This window comes from Osmerus eperlanus, chromosome 24, assembly GCF_963692335.1.
Source record: "Osmerus eperlanus chromosome 24, fOsmEpe2.1, whole genome shotgun sequence".
NCBI classification, from domain to species: Eukaryota; Metazoa; Chordata; class Actinopteri; order Osmeriformes; family Osmeridae; genus Osmerus; species Osmerus eperlanus.
Window position 1 is genome coordinate 2,971,402 of NC_085041.1, and position 15,963 is coordinate 2,987,364.

The window sequence follows — 15,963 nt, forward strand, 5'->3', positions numbered from 1 at the left end:
CGTTCGGGCTTCCCCTCACTTCAGTGATTCTAACCTGTGTGTGTGTGTATCCCCTCCCCAGTGGCCACTTCCAGCACTCTCGGAGCAGAGCACCGACAGCGGCCTGGGCCTTGGGTGCTACAGCATCCCCACCACCCCCGAAGACTTCCTCAACAACATGGAGGAGATGGACACAGGTACACACACACACACACACAAACACACACACACACTGCTTCTCCCTCTTGTTCTCCTTGTTCACACGATGACAGACTGCCCTTCACACTCCAGCACCAGTCACACCCCTCTCCCATGTCTGTCTCCCCCCCCCCCCCCCCCCCCCCCTCCCCCCCCAGGTGACAGCATGGCGCAGGGCAGCCTCAACGTAACCCAGCACAGTCGCTTCCCGGACTTCCTGGACTCTCTGCCGGGCACCAACGTTGACCTGGGCACCTGGACGGGGACCTCATACCCATCCTCAACGACGTGGAGTCTGTCCTCAACAAGAATGAGCCCTTCCTCACCTGGCTGTAGACACACGCGACACCCACACACACACACACACACACATACACACACAGTACATTGCGCACACACGCACTCCCAAACACCCAGCGAGATTAAAGACTCACTCCAGAAATCTAAAGACCCTTAACATTTGTGCTTCCTTTGGATTCAAAATCGGCATATCTCTGAGATGTTGTTGTTCTTCTATCTGTATCCGCCTTGTCTACCATTACTCACACACACGCGCGCGCACACACACACACACCACACACACACACCCGTCAGAGTCCAGAACAAAAAGATGCAGAGTATTAACCAAAGCCTTGAGAGAACAAAGCAGCAACACAGCACACAGGAGAGCACATGAGCAAAGAACAAAGTTAGTCTTCACAGAGGTCAAAACGGCCTTCCGGCACACATCCTGGTTTGGTATAATCATAGCTGAAATCTGGACAGCATTCCGGTCTCTCTGGGAGTGACGCTTTAAGTGGAACAATTATATCTAGTACCTACCAATGCAAGAATGATCATCCAGTGAAGTCATTGTAGTTTATTTGTTGCTGTGACCATCAATAGAGTGCAGGGAGGGCTTTTTAACCAGTAGGTGGAGCTAGAGCTTCAGTTTCTGATATTGTTACGAAATGGTTCCCGAGGTTTGGAGGTTGGTCCAGGATATAAAATGGACCCCTGTGTTGGTTCCTTACGGTCCGAAATATGACAGGGTGTTAAACAACAGACTTTAACATCCAGAAAAGAGTGCCACAGTTGGAACCCTGTCAAAGAACCTTGGGTTCTTCTCTCCGGAGAACCGGGTTCCTGTGTTTGTGGTTCCAGTGCCGAATCCAGATTGTTAACACCAGAACTGTTTTCACAGCAGCCAAGCCAAGCTCTGTTCTTCTTTCTAAGGTTATACCAAATAAATGTTTCCTACTGTTCGCTCTATCACTACAGAAAGCTTTAAAACGTTCAAAAAAATTGTACTCCGTTTTTGATTACTATTATTATTTTTCTTGATTTATTTTTGTTGTAAGAGAACAATGTTTTATTTTGTTGTTATTTTGATTATTGTACTCCGGCTAACAACAGTGTAGCTATAGAACACTAAAGCTTGTGCCACAGTGATACAGCGATGTGCATACTTAGGATTGTGTTTTATACCAAGTACTTTTTATATAATACAGTATTCTCTTTTTTATATACTGTAAAATAGCCTATAGATGGGTTCTGAAAGCATCTGTTGCCATTGTAGGACTTATAATATAGAGTTTGCATTTTTAGTATTTATCAAGAGCTATGATTCTTTATTTTTGTGAGATTTTAGTTTTTCTTTTTTTTTATGAAATTGAGATTTCAAAGCATCACAAGTCAGTGAGAAAGAGAGGCAGACATCTGATCTGTGAGTGTTGAATTCACGACACGCTTCGAGGCTTCTGTGGAAGGAACTTGATAATCCTCGACGAGGAAACTCTGTGCCTGTGGTTTATTTACTCTGAAATGCATCCTTCCATCATCCTCCTTGAGCTAATCTGGTCTACATGACGGCAGGAGAGCATGTGCTCATCCACATAGCTCAGACTGATGCTGTTCCTGTGTGACCCAACGTTTTTCAAAGATGGTTGATGACCTTTTTGAGACGGTTCAAATGGAGGTATGGTGTCTTGTCCAGATAAGGTGTGTTTGTTTCATAACCCCAGGGGGGGAGGAACACATACCCTCTCCCCCTGTTGCGCTGCAGGGGAACATGCAACTAGTGTTCTGCGCTGTCTTGAGTGTAAACAATTTTCACGGTATTATCAGATGTAATTGTCAGGAGCTTGTCAAGTGATCACGCTCTGATTTTGGCCCAGCCCGTACAATGAGGTTGGACTGATCTATTATTGTTTTTGTTTTTTTTCTACATCTGTTTGTCTCAGTTTTTGTATTGCATGTTGAATGAGCCTATATGCAGACTATAGCCCAGCCACGTACGGCCACTACTATGTCAGATTACTGTGTAGCACGTTAGGACTGAGACGGCGAGAGTGATGGGTCATTGGGGGAGAGGAGGAGGAGGGGGCTGAATCTTAGAGGGGACTGGGTGGGGGAGAGGGGTGTGGGGAGGGGGTCAGAGGGGGTTTGATGCAGTGATGCACCCGAAGAGGTGATTTTCAGCACGGGCCAACACCGCGCTCATGATGTCCTAACGTCACGATTCGATTGGAGGATGGGAAGGGGAAGGGAGCGAGGGGGAAGAGAGCTACCGACCTACGCCCGACACTTCCTGTTTGGTGTGGGAAGACTGCCCTGCGACCCACATAATCACCTGCCCTCCGGCTTTAGCTGAAGAGTAACGACTCAAGTGATTGGCCCGTTGGCATTGACAGGGTATTGAGGATTGGAGGAGATCTTGGCAGGGCGGTGGGCTAGGTCGGGTGGTGGTGGACCTTAGTGTTTAGAGGGCTCAAATTCAAAGTTTACGAAGGCCAACGTTTCTAGCTTGTGATTGACGGCTGTAAATGTACCCCCGTAGGTAACGAAATAACCAGGGGCGCGGTGGAGCCCTGCAGTGTTTTAGGGAGACTGAGGATACTCTGGTGAGAGTACCTCAAGCTTGACTAGGAGCATTCTAGAATGGAATGGACAGAACTGAGGTTGTGGCTAGCGATATTTTAGCGCTGAGAAGCGCGGCGACGTGCTTAGGACTCAGGGTTTGTGTTGAGGTCAAGGTGGTGTGATGTTGAGGGTTGTGTCGCTGGCGTTGGTTAGCTGGGTCTGGGGGACATTGAAGGCTTGCAGAAGAGTGGTGATGTCACACACTAACATACAGCCATACTATCCCCTGGAAAGGCAGTGTGCAGTTCATTTGTTTGGATATGATTATGTAATCTCGGTAAGAAGTCTCTGATAATGGACAATAAAACTGTGTAACATGTTTAAAGATCAAATTAAAAAAAACTTTTAATAAATTGGTTTGAGTACCATGGAACCTCTGTCTTGTGTGCTTTTCCACCAAACGAATTAAAAACTTCTCGTCATTTATAAACCGAGAATACTAGTGTGTGTTCCAGACTGATGTTTCTATAGGGGATGTTTTTTTAAATTCATAAAGATAATTCTGTTTGTGCTGTCAGTGAAACTGATATGTGTGCGCGTGTTATATGGTGCAACAAAGAACCCCATAAACCCAGATCACAGACGCTCCTTAGTACCAGCCAAGGCCTCCGCTAATATTGACTCAGTGAGGGGGAAGCTGGGCATGTTCCCTTATTACAAGAAACAACCTGGTATAAAGTCATAAAATATCATATGGGCTAATAGCCTTGTCAAATGGAGCCGGCGCAGATGTGTCTGTTGATGTGTGAACACACTTCCCCTCTTAAGTCCCTCTGAGGTAAGCTCCGTGTTCCTGACCTCAGAGAGCCAGTGGAGTCAGAACAGAGATAAGAGATCCCAAAAATGGATTTAACTGATGTTTAAACAATTTATTGGGATATTTTTTTTATTGTATAATAATACAATATTGTATAATAATTATGACATTGTTATACTATAAAATTAATTCATTCATTGAAATAGGGATAGAATTACATTCATAGCTTTAATTCGCCGAACAGTAAAAAAAAAATATATATATTCAGAATAAATAGTCAAAAAAAATAAGTATCTCTGAGAGTGGATCTGGAATGTTCCCTGCCATCATAAGCGTCCGCATCAAGCAGGTAGCCCCTGTAGAGTTTCAACTGATAGAAAAGAGCGACCGCTTCGCACAAAGGTCAGAACCGTGTTCTTCAGGAAGTCTCAGGTCGTCCTACGATCCATCGCTCTGCAAAACAAGAACGAGACGTTGACACGTTTACCAAAATACCATGACAACAATGGATGACACCCCCCCCCCCCCGGCGGTATTTATCAGTCCGTATGAGATCAGGACATTCTGTTTGAAGTGAGCATGACTGAGCCAGCCCCAGGAGAGCCAGGATACAGGCCAATAGAGTATCAGTGTGACTGTCAGGGCTAATTCCTGTCCAGATCACAGAGGTCATGGCTAGATAACATGACCCAGAGGTGCCATTCAGACAAACAGAGAGGTGATCGAGCAAGGTTATGTGGGAGGCAGCCTTCGTCTCTGTCAATAGGCCTGAGTCTGTGCCCTCAGATACCACACTCAGCGCGATACAAATCTACAATCTCAAATTTGGTATATAAACCCCACAGGCTTCTCCTATGATGCCTAACTTTTGACTTATTTTTGACCCCCCGCAGTGTCTCTAGTGCAGGGCCCAACCCTGTTCCTGAAGAGATACCGTACAACTAGGTGACAGGCTGAATCCTGTTCCAACTGGGGTGGGAGCGAAAAACCTACAGAAGGGGCAACTCTTCCAGGGGCATGGTCGGGCCAGAGACATTTAGTCATTTTTTTTAGCAGATGCTCTTATCCAGAGCGACTTACAGTAAGTACAGGGACATTCTCCCCGAGGCAAGTAGGGCGAAGTGCCTTGCCCAAGGACACAACGTAATTTTAGCACAGCCGGGAATCAAACCGGCAACCTTCTGATAACCAGCCCGATTCCCTACCCGCTCAGCCACCTGACTCCAGAGACCCTGCTCTAGCATCCCTAAGGTTCTGCTCTGGGTTTTAGAAGCCCCACCGCCGGGCCCTGTCCCCTCAGGTTCTTACCCCACAGCAGCCGCAGCAGTCTCCGAAGATGGTGCCGATGAGACCGTTGATGGCCTGGAAGCCGCAGAGTGCCACCTGCACCAGGGCCGTGATCACCAGGATGGCGAAGAGGGTCAGGTGCCACGTCACGATGCCTTCCGGTGCCTGACACAAATCGTGCAGGGTGGAGTTGGACAGGTAGTTACTGGATGTGGGGGGGAGGGGGGGGGGGGGGGAGAGTGGGTTACAGGTCTAGGTTAGATATATAGTCATAGAAGTGTCCAGTTATGGGTTTAAAATGGGTTGGAGATATTATCATACACCTAGCTCATTATAGAGCTAAGTTAGAGATGTAGACGTGAAGCTAGCCAGTTTTAGATCTAGGTTGGTGATTCCGACATAAAACTAGCCAGTTATATATTTAGGTCAAATATATAGACATAGAGCTAGCCATTTATAGATCTATCCGCAGGAGAATAAGGGATTGTAGGGACCATGATACCATACATTCCTGTACCAGCACTCACCCATTGTCGAAGGGGTAGCCCCATGTCAGATTCGTGGGAGATGTTCCAAATCCACAAATGGGTCCCTTGTTGATGGCCACGGATGATATGATGAGGGAGTATCCGGCCCCGGCGACTCCCACAGCAGCGAAGATGATGGAGGTGAAACTCTGAGGGAGGAAAGGTCAAAGGGTCAAGGGGTGTCATGTGATCTGACAACCACCATGTCATCATTGCGGGACACATCCGTCCGATCAGACCTCGCGTGTGCCGTCGTGACGTTTTCCCTGCGTCCTATCAATGTTCTGAGTTATGCCTAGTGCCAAGTAACCATAACTGTTGCAGACAAATCCACACCTTACTAACTGATTATGAAAGTCATTTCTCAGAGGCGTTCCCCAAATCAACCAATCAGGAATGTGTGATGGCTCAGTTGATATCTTCTGCCTACATGCCCCACCCCCCCCCAGTATCGATGAGGTGATAAAGAGGGGTGAAAGTCTGTTCTTTGTTCCTGCGCTCTCCCGACTAGAATGTCATCTCTGTTTCCCAGTCATGAGAAGCGGCAGTCAGGGAAAATGTTCTGTCTCGGGTCGATTGATATCGAGATATTATCAATATGCGTGGGAGTGTGTGTGTGTGTGCGCGTGCTGTGTGTGCGTGCGCGTGCAAAACAGGGAGAGAAAAAGAGAGAGAAAGTGAGGGTTTTCTCCCTCTCCGTAAACTGCGTCCTCACCGCAAATCTCTGCCCACAGCTCTCGTTGCCACAGCAACCACAGCAGTCATTGTTCTTGAGCCCGAGGAAGACCAGAGCTGGGAAGATCATCTGATCGAGAGAGAGAGAGAGAGAGAGAGAGAGAGAGAGAGAGAGAGAGAGAGAGAGAGAGAGAGAGAGAGAGAGAGAGAGAGACAGAGAGACAGACAGAAAGAGAGAGCCAGAGAGAGAGAGAGACAGAGAGAGAGAGGAATGAAAGAGGAAGTGAGAGGGGGAGAAGGACAGACAGTTAAGATAAGCTCAAACACAGCCCTATAAAATAAAACACAGAAGTTACCAGATCCCACATCCTCATTTATAGAGCACTGTCCAAACATTTATAAGACTACACCTGTAAAATGTGTCATTACAAAAAGCCTTATCCGATGGGGATCCAAACTGGCATTCCTTGCAAACTGCGCCGAAACGCCTAGTTCTGAATTTCACCAGACCTCCACGAGGCCCCCGGATGCTCCCAGAGGATCAACGACTCCCACACAGTTTTCCAAAAGCGCCAGAAGACTCACCAGCACTCCAGATCCCAGGAGCCCTCCGAAGTAAAACACCTCATCCGTGATGTGGTCGCTGTTGTCGGCCACTTTGCCTCCGGGGAAGAATAGCAGGATGTTGCACAGGACACTCAGGATGGCCAGTGGGATCAGGGTGATGCCCAGGCACTTGGCGAAGCCTCCAGTACACATGGCTGTCTCTCTCTGGCACGCTCACACACACACGTTGAGAATATATCCGAGATTTCGAAAGTCCCTCTAAAAGCCTACACACCCGTATAGCAGCAAGTTGAGTACCTGATTCAATCCCTCAAACTGGAACTTTATATAGGACCCCTTCTGTAATGTTGCTGACGCTAGCCGCCCTTTTTTTACAGCAGTTATGCTATGACAACCACCTTCATCTGACTTGTTAATGTTCTACCAGGGGATTTGCTTGGCGGCCTGGCCCCAGCCGTGGGCCGTCAGAGGTATTGATCGCTCCTGTAGGGCAGGGCTTGGAGCGTCACACTGCACCTCCAGGTTATCAGTTGAGCCATTCTGTCTTGGGTTAGTCTTTACCTCAGACTGGGGCCTGAACCTGTCATGTTGGTCTTGCGATGGTTGTCTTATCCCTGTCTGACACACCTTGATTAAAAAGTATGCAATTGGATTTGTTGACTGTGAGGCATATTTAACTGAGTATTTAGAGTCACACCAAAGTTACTTACAGTTTGTCACATGGAGAGTAGCATGCCCATTACTGTCAATTATATCTACACTGACTTGTCACACAGCTTAGTTTTTGTATACTGTAATGTACATTAGAGCAGAGGTGTCAATCACATCTCTTCACAGGCATATCTTCTTCACTCATTTCAGATATATATTATTAACAATTCAACATCAACACTATAATTTCTGGTATATTTGTAGTGCAAAGACCCCTAGAGATCAAATTTTCATTAGACACGACTCGTGTCACACGAGTCTAGAAGTCTACTATCTGTAAATCTGTGATCCATTATCTCTGAGACTTTTTAACAATCCACGAATCATCGATCAAAGACTAAAAAGCCTTTAGCGGTTCGTGTTTACAGTTATGATTGATCTGTGCCCTGTGCCTCAACGACGAGACATTTTACAATTCTTATACAGGACATGTCAACTGATCTTTTATTCAACTCGCGTCGGTCACCTGTTGTTTGTTTGCATGGCTGCGTAGCGTCCAGTCAGCCTTTGGCTTCCAACATCGGCCTTGGTGAGTAGCCTGTGGAGATCATATTTTTGTGCGCTATTTTTAATAGTAGGTGGGCATGTGTGAAAGTAAATGCGTGCATGCTATTTGTTCGATAGTAGGAGGGCATTTGTTGTAAAGTAACATTTGTTCATCCACGAGCATAGCAAACAGGGGTTAGCGTGCTCACTGCAGTCACACTCTTGGTCTCTGAAAGTAACCTGCTGATATTAAAACACACGTGGCCATGACATAATTTGATGTCTCCACAGACATCCTGAAAAAAGGCGGGAATGCTGCTGATGCTGCGGTTGCCATGGCAGCCGTGCTCGCCGTTACAGAGCCATGCAGCACTGGGATTGGTGGAGACAGCTTCTGTCTCTTCTATGACGCCAGCACTGGCAACGTGCGCGGCCTCAATGGCAGGTGAGATCTTGAGCCTAAATCGATCAGAAGTTATTGACCAATAGAATTTATCAAAGGTACATTCAGTCACTCTCTCTCTCTGTCCTCCAATATTTCAGTGGCAGGACCCCCAGAGCTCAGACCATTGACTTCCTGGAGGGGCGGGGCTACAGTGTTTCTAACCCGCCCCCTCCCTTCCACGCCCTGAATGTCACCGTGCCTGGGGCAGCTGCTTGCTGGTCTGATACTGTCTCACTGTTCGGCAGTCAGCAGGTACACAGGTCTCTCCCTGTCTCTCTCCCTGTCTCTCTCCCTGTCTCTCTCCCTGTCTATCCCCCTGTCTCGCTCCCTGTCTCTCCCTGTCTCTCTCCCTGTCACTCTCCCTGTCTTTCTCTCTGTCTTTCTCCCTGTCTCTCTCCCTGTCTCTCTCCCTGTCTCTCTCCCTGTCTCTCTCCCTGTCTCTCTCTCTGTCTCTCTCCCTGTCTCTTACCCCGTCTCTCCCCCTGTCTCTCTCCCTGTCTCTCTCCCTCTCCGTGAATCCCCTAACAACTCACATTCTCTAGCCGTATCTTTCAGTACCCGTCCATCAATAAAACAGCTTGTACTCTACCCACTTGTTATTTTATCGCAAGCATTACTGTGGCCATGGTGATAGCGGGGATGTTCCCAAACTAGATGTAAACGCTGTGCTCTTCCTGCAGGCGACACAGCTGATGGATGGTGTCTTTCCATCCCTCAGTCACACACACTTTAGGATACTTATAGACATAATTGTTTGTTTTAGGGCTCCGTTGGCCTGTGTCCAGCTCAGCCTACCTGTCATGCTATTGTAATATGTTGCCGTGGAGTTCAATATTTGCGTTTTAGACTATATCCGTACACGTCCGTTTGCTATGTCCTTCTATGTCCTTGTTTCTGTGTTGTAGCATGTCTGCGTATGTACTTTCATGTGTATACACTTGTGTGTGTATGTGTTCATGTATGTGTATGTTGAGACGTGTATGACATGTTCCAGCCTGTGTCTTCAGGAGGAAGTTGTGTCGTCATTTCGCTGAATGTCCCTGTTTGGTGTCAGACAGCACAGGGTGTAAACACCAGTAAACTACCCAGAACACACTGGATAAACAGAGCATGAGCCCTCAGACATAACACACACATGTAACACATAACATCTCTATATACTGGTCAGAAAATATTTCCTGTGTTTTTGTATTCGCCGCTCAAGGAGTTCTCACCTGTTCTGCGGATGAAGGGGTTAACACATGCCTATTGTGTTTAGTTTAGTTTTACTTTACCCTCAGGGTTTCCTACAAACGTAACATTCCGACAAAGTTGGAACTCCTTCTTCCTTTCAGGTAGTGACCATGTGTTTCCACTTCCTGTGGTCAGCTCTCCCTACAGGAAGTGCTGCGGCCCGCCGCCAAGCTGGCCCTGGTGGGGTTCCCCGTCGCCGAGGTAACCGCCTACCACTGGGCCAAGTGGGTGGCTACCATGCGAGCCGCCGGGAGGGAAGTGGGCAGTGACTTCCTCATCAACGGGCAGGCGCCCAATCACGGCCAAGTGTTCCGTAACCCCGCCCTTTCCCGGACCTTCCAGGTAAACAGAGAATCCTGCAGGGTAATCAACCCTCATCCTGCACCCCCCACTCCACACTTCTCCCCACACTCTCCCCCCCCCCTACTCCCACCCGACCTTTGACCCCTGGACAGCCTTTACACCAGAGGCCATCTAGCCCTTGAAGACAGCAGAGATATGGCACCCAGCTCCCCAGCCCTGCCTGACCCTTAGAGTGGCCCTTGGTCTAGATGACAGCGGGAGATACACCAAGAAGGAGATATCTCTGCATGATTTACAAAGGCGTGTCCAGGCACATACCTGTCTGTCATGCGTCAGAGGCAGGATGCTTTACTGCGGGCGCTAGTGTGGACTGTATTGATCTAGGGGCTTCATTACACTGGTGAATGAATCACCACATGGAGGAGTGGGTGTGTGTGTGGGGAAGGGGGGGTCGTTAGGTTGGGGAGACCGCACCATTCAACAATGAGAAAAACGATATCTGTGTGTGTGGGCGTGGGACAATACGACCCTCGTGTTGTGCTATGTTATGGGGTTATGCTAACATTCACACCCTGTCTACTCCATTCACGCATGTAGACTGTATGTTCTTGGTCTGTTAGCATGTCCTTCCTGTGTTTGCTGTGTCCTCGCAGGGATAGTTAGTCATTACTACAGCTGCTCTGCTGTTGTGTTTGTTCTGTTAACAACGTTTCACTGTCTGCCCAGACACTGTGCAGCGTGTGGAGAGGTCACTGTTTACCCTCCCTTAGTTTACGTGCACATTCTGATTCCCTAGCTGATGTTTGTGTCCTCTGGGATCTTAATATCCTGTACAGTCCTGTGTGTGTCCCAAGCCTTGTGTTGAACCTGAGTCCGTGAGCACCTACGCGCGTGTGTGTTTACGTACGGCCGTGTGGGGAACCACTCAGGCCTCCAGGGAAATCTGTTCCTCCAGGGAAATCTGTTCCCCTTTTGTTCTCAGTGTAGAAGACTGATGTATAGGTGAAACTTGCTATACATAAGGATCACAGTAACATACATCACCAGCATCACTGTGTTGCTTTATAAATGGACAGACAGAATATACAGGGGGGGAAGTTGGTCTTTAAGACTTTCATCGAACCTGTGTGTGTGTGTTTGCGTTCGTGTGTGTGTCTTCAGGACTTTTATTGAACCTGTGTGTGTGTGTGCGTGTGTGTGTGTGTGTGTTTGTCCAGCTGCTAGGCCAGCAGGGTAAAGCAGGCATCTACAGCGGTGGAGTGGCAGGAGCCATCGTTGATGTCATCAGAGAGAACGGGGGTGTGATGACTCCGGAGGACCTGGGCAGCCACGACAGCCAGGAGATCACACCCATCTCCACCGACTACAAGGTACGGCCCCACCCAGGACGGCCCCGTGCAACAAAAGCCATTTCACAGTATGTACTGCGCCTGGCCAATAAACAGGCTCTTAGATGCGTGATTAGATGTGTGAATGTGATTTGAATCTGCCAGGGTGTGAGACTGTGGGAGCCCCCCCCTAATGGGCAGGGCATGGCAGCGCTCATTGCCCTCAACATCTTGGAGAACTTCCCTGTTAAAGGTACAGTACGCTCAAAGCACCCTACAACACACCAGGACAGCTACCGTACATCATCAGTCATTCATATGAACTAAAAGATCCACTCACTGTGGGAAACTATTTATTTGATATCAAGTGTCATTTATGTGTGTGTGTGTGTGTGTACAGAGTTGGGTCACAACAGCGCCAGCTATCTCCATGTTGTGGCTGAAGCTCTGAAGCTGAGTTTAACAGATACGATGCATTACTGCGGCGACCCAGACCATGTGACCATGCCGCTGAAAGGCCTACTGGCCAAAGACTACAGCCATCAGAGGTCCCAGATTATCAACATGGAGAGGTAGGACGCCAAACCCCACACAGACAAGTACAGAAGGCCCTACACACACAGAGAGATGGGTAAGACCACTTCACAAATACACAGTATGGATTACAGCCAACAGGACTGAAAGTGAAATAAAGCCATTTTTCTTTCCAAAGTCCAGAAATAGGACACGCTCACGTTTGCATACCTCACCCATCTCTCTCCCGCTCCTTTTTCTAATCTATGAATCGTTAATCTTTCCAATCTAATTCCTTCATTTACTGTCTCTCACTCTCAGCCCCCCCCCCCCCCCGCCCCTACCCTGCCTGGTACCAGTGTGTGGCAGGCACTTTATGTCCACTCTGATAACACTGTTTGCCTCTGCCCTGCCACGCCTTGTTCTACAGCCCCCACACCCCTGTCCCACACCTTCTGTCCCACCTGTAATGGCCCTCTGTCGGAAACATTCTGAGTGTGTGTGTGTGTGTTGGTGTATGTCTGCGCGCCAGAACACATACCAGTACTGATACACTTGGTCATTAATGTAGACTTTAGCCACTCGTAAGATGATCGTTCGTAAATGAGCTCATCCTTTCACAGTCAGTTACGAAATTACTGCTATCTGTAGTAGAGTGGGAGGTATAATTGTTCTTCTGACACATGCCACAGATTTCTCAATGGAGCTTGATTCTCATTCCATGTGACATGTTTTCTCCACACAAACCATGGTAGAGAAACCAACAGGAGTAATCCACTCACCGAGACTAAGTCTTATTTTCAACTTATTTTCTCGGCGGGTTTCAAAACAACGTTTCATACACACACACACACCTCAATGTTGCCTCCCAGAATCATTCGGCTGGGAATGGAGTTCTGAAGGGCTACTGAAGGGTTAAAAGTTAAATTGATGCATTGTTATACATTTAAACATCACTTTCAGGGACCAGGGCGTTCCACTGGTGTTGAGAGGTCGTGGGGACCTGATCTCAGATCTGTGTTTGTCTTCAGGGCCCGCGGTGAGGTGGAGCGTGGCGTCCCTACAGGAAGTGACACGGTGTACTTCTGTGTGGTGGATGGGCAGGGAAACGCCTGCTCCCTGGTCAACAGTAACTACATGGGCTTTGGGACGGGCCTGGTGCCAGAGGGCTGTGGATTCTCTCTACAGGTGGGCCACAGCCTGGTCTTACAAAGAGAGGACATTCACTAACAGACAGACAGGCTGACAGAAAGACAGACGGACAGACAGGTGGATGGATGGCCAGTCAGAGAAACAGACATTGGTCACTTACTGTCCAAGAACACACATATAGAATGGTTGTATTAGAACAGTGCTTCCAGTGGGTTTTTTTAAACTCCATCAGTGCAGCTATAACACATATAAGTACAAAACAGGAACATTCAGAACCCCAAAGTCAGGATCTCATTAATGGTCGGTCTCGTCATGGTTGTCCTTCTCTCCATCCAACCGGGTCTCCCTGTGGTTCTGTCAGAACCGTGGCGCCAGCTTCTCCCTGGACCGTAACCACGGTAACTGCATTGCCGGGGGAAAGCGGCCGTACCACACCATCATGGCCGCTATGCTCACTGACTCCGCCTCCGGACGCCTCCTCTGCTCACTGGGAGTCATGGGAGCCTTCATGCAGCCTCAGGGGCATGTGCAGGTACACACACACACACACACACACACACACACATACAGTATGCACACATATACAACAGGGTTCCCACACATACTCGCACTAATCAATCAAACACACAACACACATTTACACAGAACCTCACACATTGAAAACGTGAAGACACACACACTACACACAGACAAATAGGGTGCACACACACACACACACATCATCATGCTAGGACTGTCCGTCTCCACCCCTGTGTCTCCAGGTGCTGTTGAACATGTGTGAGTTTGGTATGGACCCCCAGCAGGCCCTGGACGCCCCCCGTGTGTTCGTCCAACACGACCCGACAGGTGAGCCTCCCGCTGGCTGCCACGGTACAGCCAGGGGAAAGCAGCTTACTGGACTGAACACAGGTTCAGCCGGGCTGGCGCCCGGGTCCTGAAGCCCTGCTCACGTGCCAGAAAGCCCTCTGGACTCTGCACTGGTACACTGGTACACTGGTACACTGGTGGACTGGTACTCTGGTGGAGTGGTAGACTGGTGGACTGGTACACTGGTACACTGGTACACTGGTACACTGGTGGACTGGTACACTGGTACACTGGTACACTGGTGGACTGGTAGGCTGGTGCACTGGTACACTGGTACACTGGTGGACTGGTACACTGGTGGAGTGGTGGACTGGTACACTGGTACACTGGTACACTGGTACACTGGTGGACTGATACACTGGTACACTGGTGGAGTGGTAGACTGGTGGACTGGTACACTGGTACACTGGTACACTGGTGGACTGGTACACTGGTACACTGGTGGACTGGTACACTGGTAGACTGGTACACTGGTGGACTGGTACACTGGTGGACTGGTAGGCTGGTGGACTGGTACACTGGTACACTGGTACACTGGTGGACTGGTACACTGGTGGAGTGGTGGACTGGTACACTGGTACACTGGTAGACTGGTGGACTGGTACACTGGTACACTGGTGGACTGGTACACTGGTACACTGGTGGACTGACAGACTGGTGGACTGACAGACTGGTGGACTGGTGTCGTACTGGTCAACTGTTGGAGCAGGGCCTGGGAGCAGACAGCTGCAGCCTATTAAATCGTGTCTTGACAGTGTGAATATATATTTATTCATGCTATAAAAACACTTGAAAAAAATTGTTGTAATTGAATATATACCTCCCACCAGTTCAAAGTCCTGCTATACAACCCCCCAATTTGTTAGTTATAACGAAACTCTTGCTGTTCAACCAGGATGTCCTCCTTATCATCTTAGTGTTGCCATAAACATTTGACTGTCCCTCAGTTCCCTCTTGTCCATGTTTGTTTATTTAAAACAATGTTTGTTCAGTCAAACCCATTAACAGTTGTGTTGAGGAAGTTAGTGGGGCTTTTAAACCAGCCAGTGAAAAGAGTCCAGTGATAGGAGGATGATTCTGTCTCCTGGACGTTCTTGTTTTCCTCTCTCAGGCCGGCTGTGGAACATCAACCTGGAAGAGGGTGTGGACCAGGGAGTGGCTGAAGACCTAAGAAGGCGGGGCCATGCTGTAAACTGGCCTATCAGCGGTCACGAGCGCTCCAAGTTTGGGCGGGGTCAGGTCATCTCGGTTGGAGATTGGTGGAACAAGGCTGTCCATCAGGACCCAGGCATCAGGGTGTTGTGGGCGGGATCTGACGCCAGAGGGGATGGCTGTGCTCAGGGATTCTAGTCCTCTGCTCTCCTCTAGGGGTCGCTGCAGAACTCCATCCTAGTATTTTGCCGCTCGAAACCAAAAGAAGTGTTGTTGGTTTGCAAACCCTCCTTGAATTGTATTAATCCTCAGAACTTTGGCCTTTGGACTCTAAAACAGTATGATTACTGTTGAAAAACCAAGTTAGATGACTATAGCTTTCATCAACTTATTTTTGTAAATTGAAAGGAACTGTCCTACTGTATGAGATAAGTTTCACAGCAAATCACTTGATTTTTGTATACAAAACAGAACTTTTATTCCAATTAGTAGTATACTTGTCTTGGTCCCAGACAGAAGTACTGACATAATGAATCAGTTCTTTGTGTCGGTTGGGCTATTTTAGGACACAGTTTCTGGAGACCACAGAGATGCACGGATGTCTGCTGCTACACCCCAGGGCCCAGGACAACTAGCTGTACTCCATCTCTCTAACTCAGCAACCCAGGCCCCTAAATAAGTGGCCGCTGCAGCCTACAATGGGAAGACAACATGTACAGTCACCGCTCATTCCCTGTGCACTCGTGTGTGTCTCAGAACACTTTTAGTAAAGTGTTATGTTGTCTCGCCTCGCCTTGACTACGTCCCCCCGATGCGTCAGGGCAGTTGACTGTCCCTGACTATTCTCTGAGAGGAAGTGTGGAACAGGGGCACTTCCTGTCA

General features: G+C 48.5%; 3 protein-coding genes across 3 annotated transcripts in view; 2 read left to right on the plus strand and 1 right to left on the minus strand.

Moving 5' to 3' along the window:
- The window catches only part of wwtr1 (WW domain containing transcription regulator 1), an 11,789-nt gene extending 11,254 nt beyond the window's left edge, over positions 1–535 (plus strand). Inside the window, 3 exon segments of the mRNA XM_062450102.1 lie at positions 25–176; positions 336–431; positions 434–535. Coding sequence (XP_062306086.1) covers positions 25–176; positions 336–431; positions 434–513 — 328 coding nt within the window. The 3' untranslated portion in view covers positions 514–535.
- A 3,453-nt stretch (positions 536–3,988) lies between these two features.
- On the minus strand, positions 3,989–7,201 carry tm4sf4 (transmembrane 4 L six family member 4). Its single transcript, XM_062450281.1, has 5 exons — positions 6,910–7,201; positions 6,365–6,454; positions 5,650–5,798; positions 5,144–5,327; positions 3,989–4,288 (listed from the first exon to the last, which is right to left on the minus strand). Exons 1-5 carry the CDS (start codon positions 7,081–7,083, stop codon positions 4,274–4,276), a joined length of 612 nt encoding a protein of 203 aa, XP_062306265.1. The 5' UTR covers positions 7,084–7,201; the 3' UTR covers positions 3,989–4,273.
- A 724-nt stretch (positions 7,202–7,925) lies between these two features.
- On the plus strand, positions 7,926–15,554 carry LOC134010908 (glutathione hydrolase-like YwrD proenzyme). Its single transcript, XM_062450233.1, has 11 exons — positions 7,926–8,131; positions 8,380–8,533; positions 8,632–8,785; positions 9,902–10,108; positions 11,287–11,439; positions 11,563–11,650; positions 11,798–11,969; positions 12,942–13,098; positions 13,424–13,594; positions 13,824–13,908; positions 15,041–15,554. The coding sequence occupies exons 1-11, from the start codon at positions 8,032–8,034 to the stop codon at positions 15,277–15,279; spliced, it is 1,680 nt and encodes a 559-aa protein (XP_062306217.1). The 5' UTR covers positions 7,926–8,031; the 3' UTR covers positions 15,280–15,554.
- The last annotated feature ends 409 nt before the right edge of the window (positions 15,555–15,963 follow it).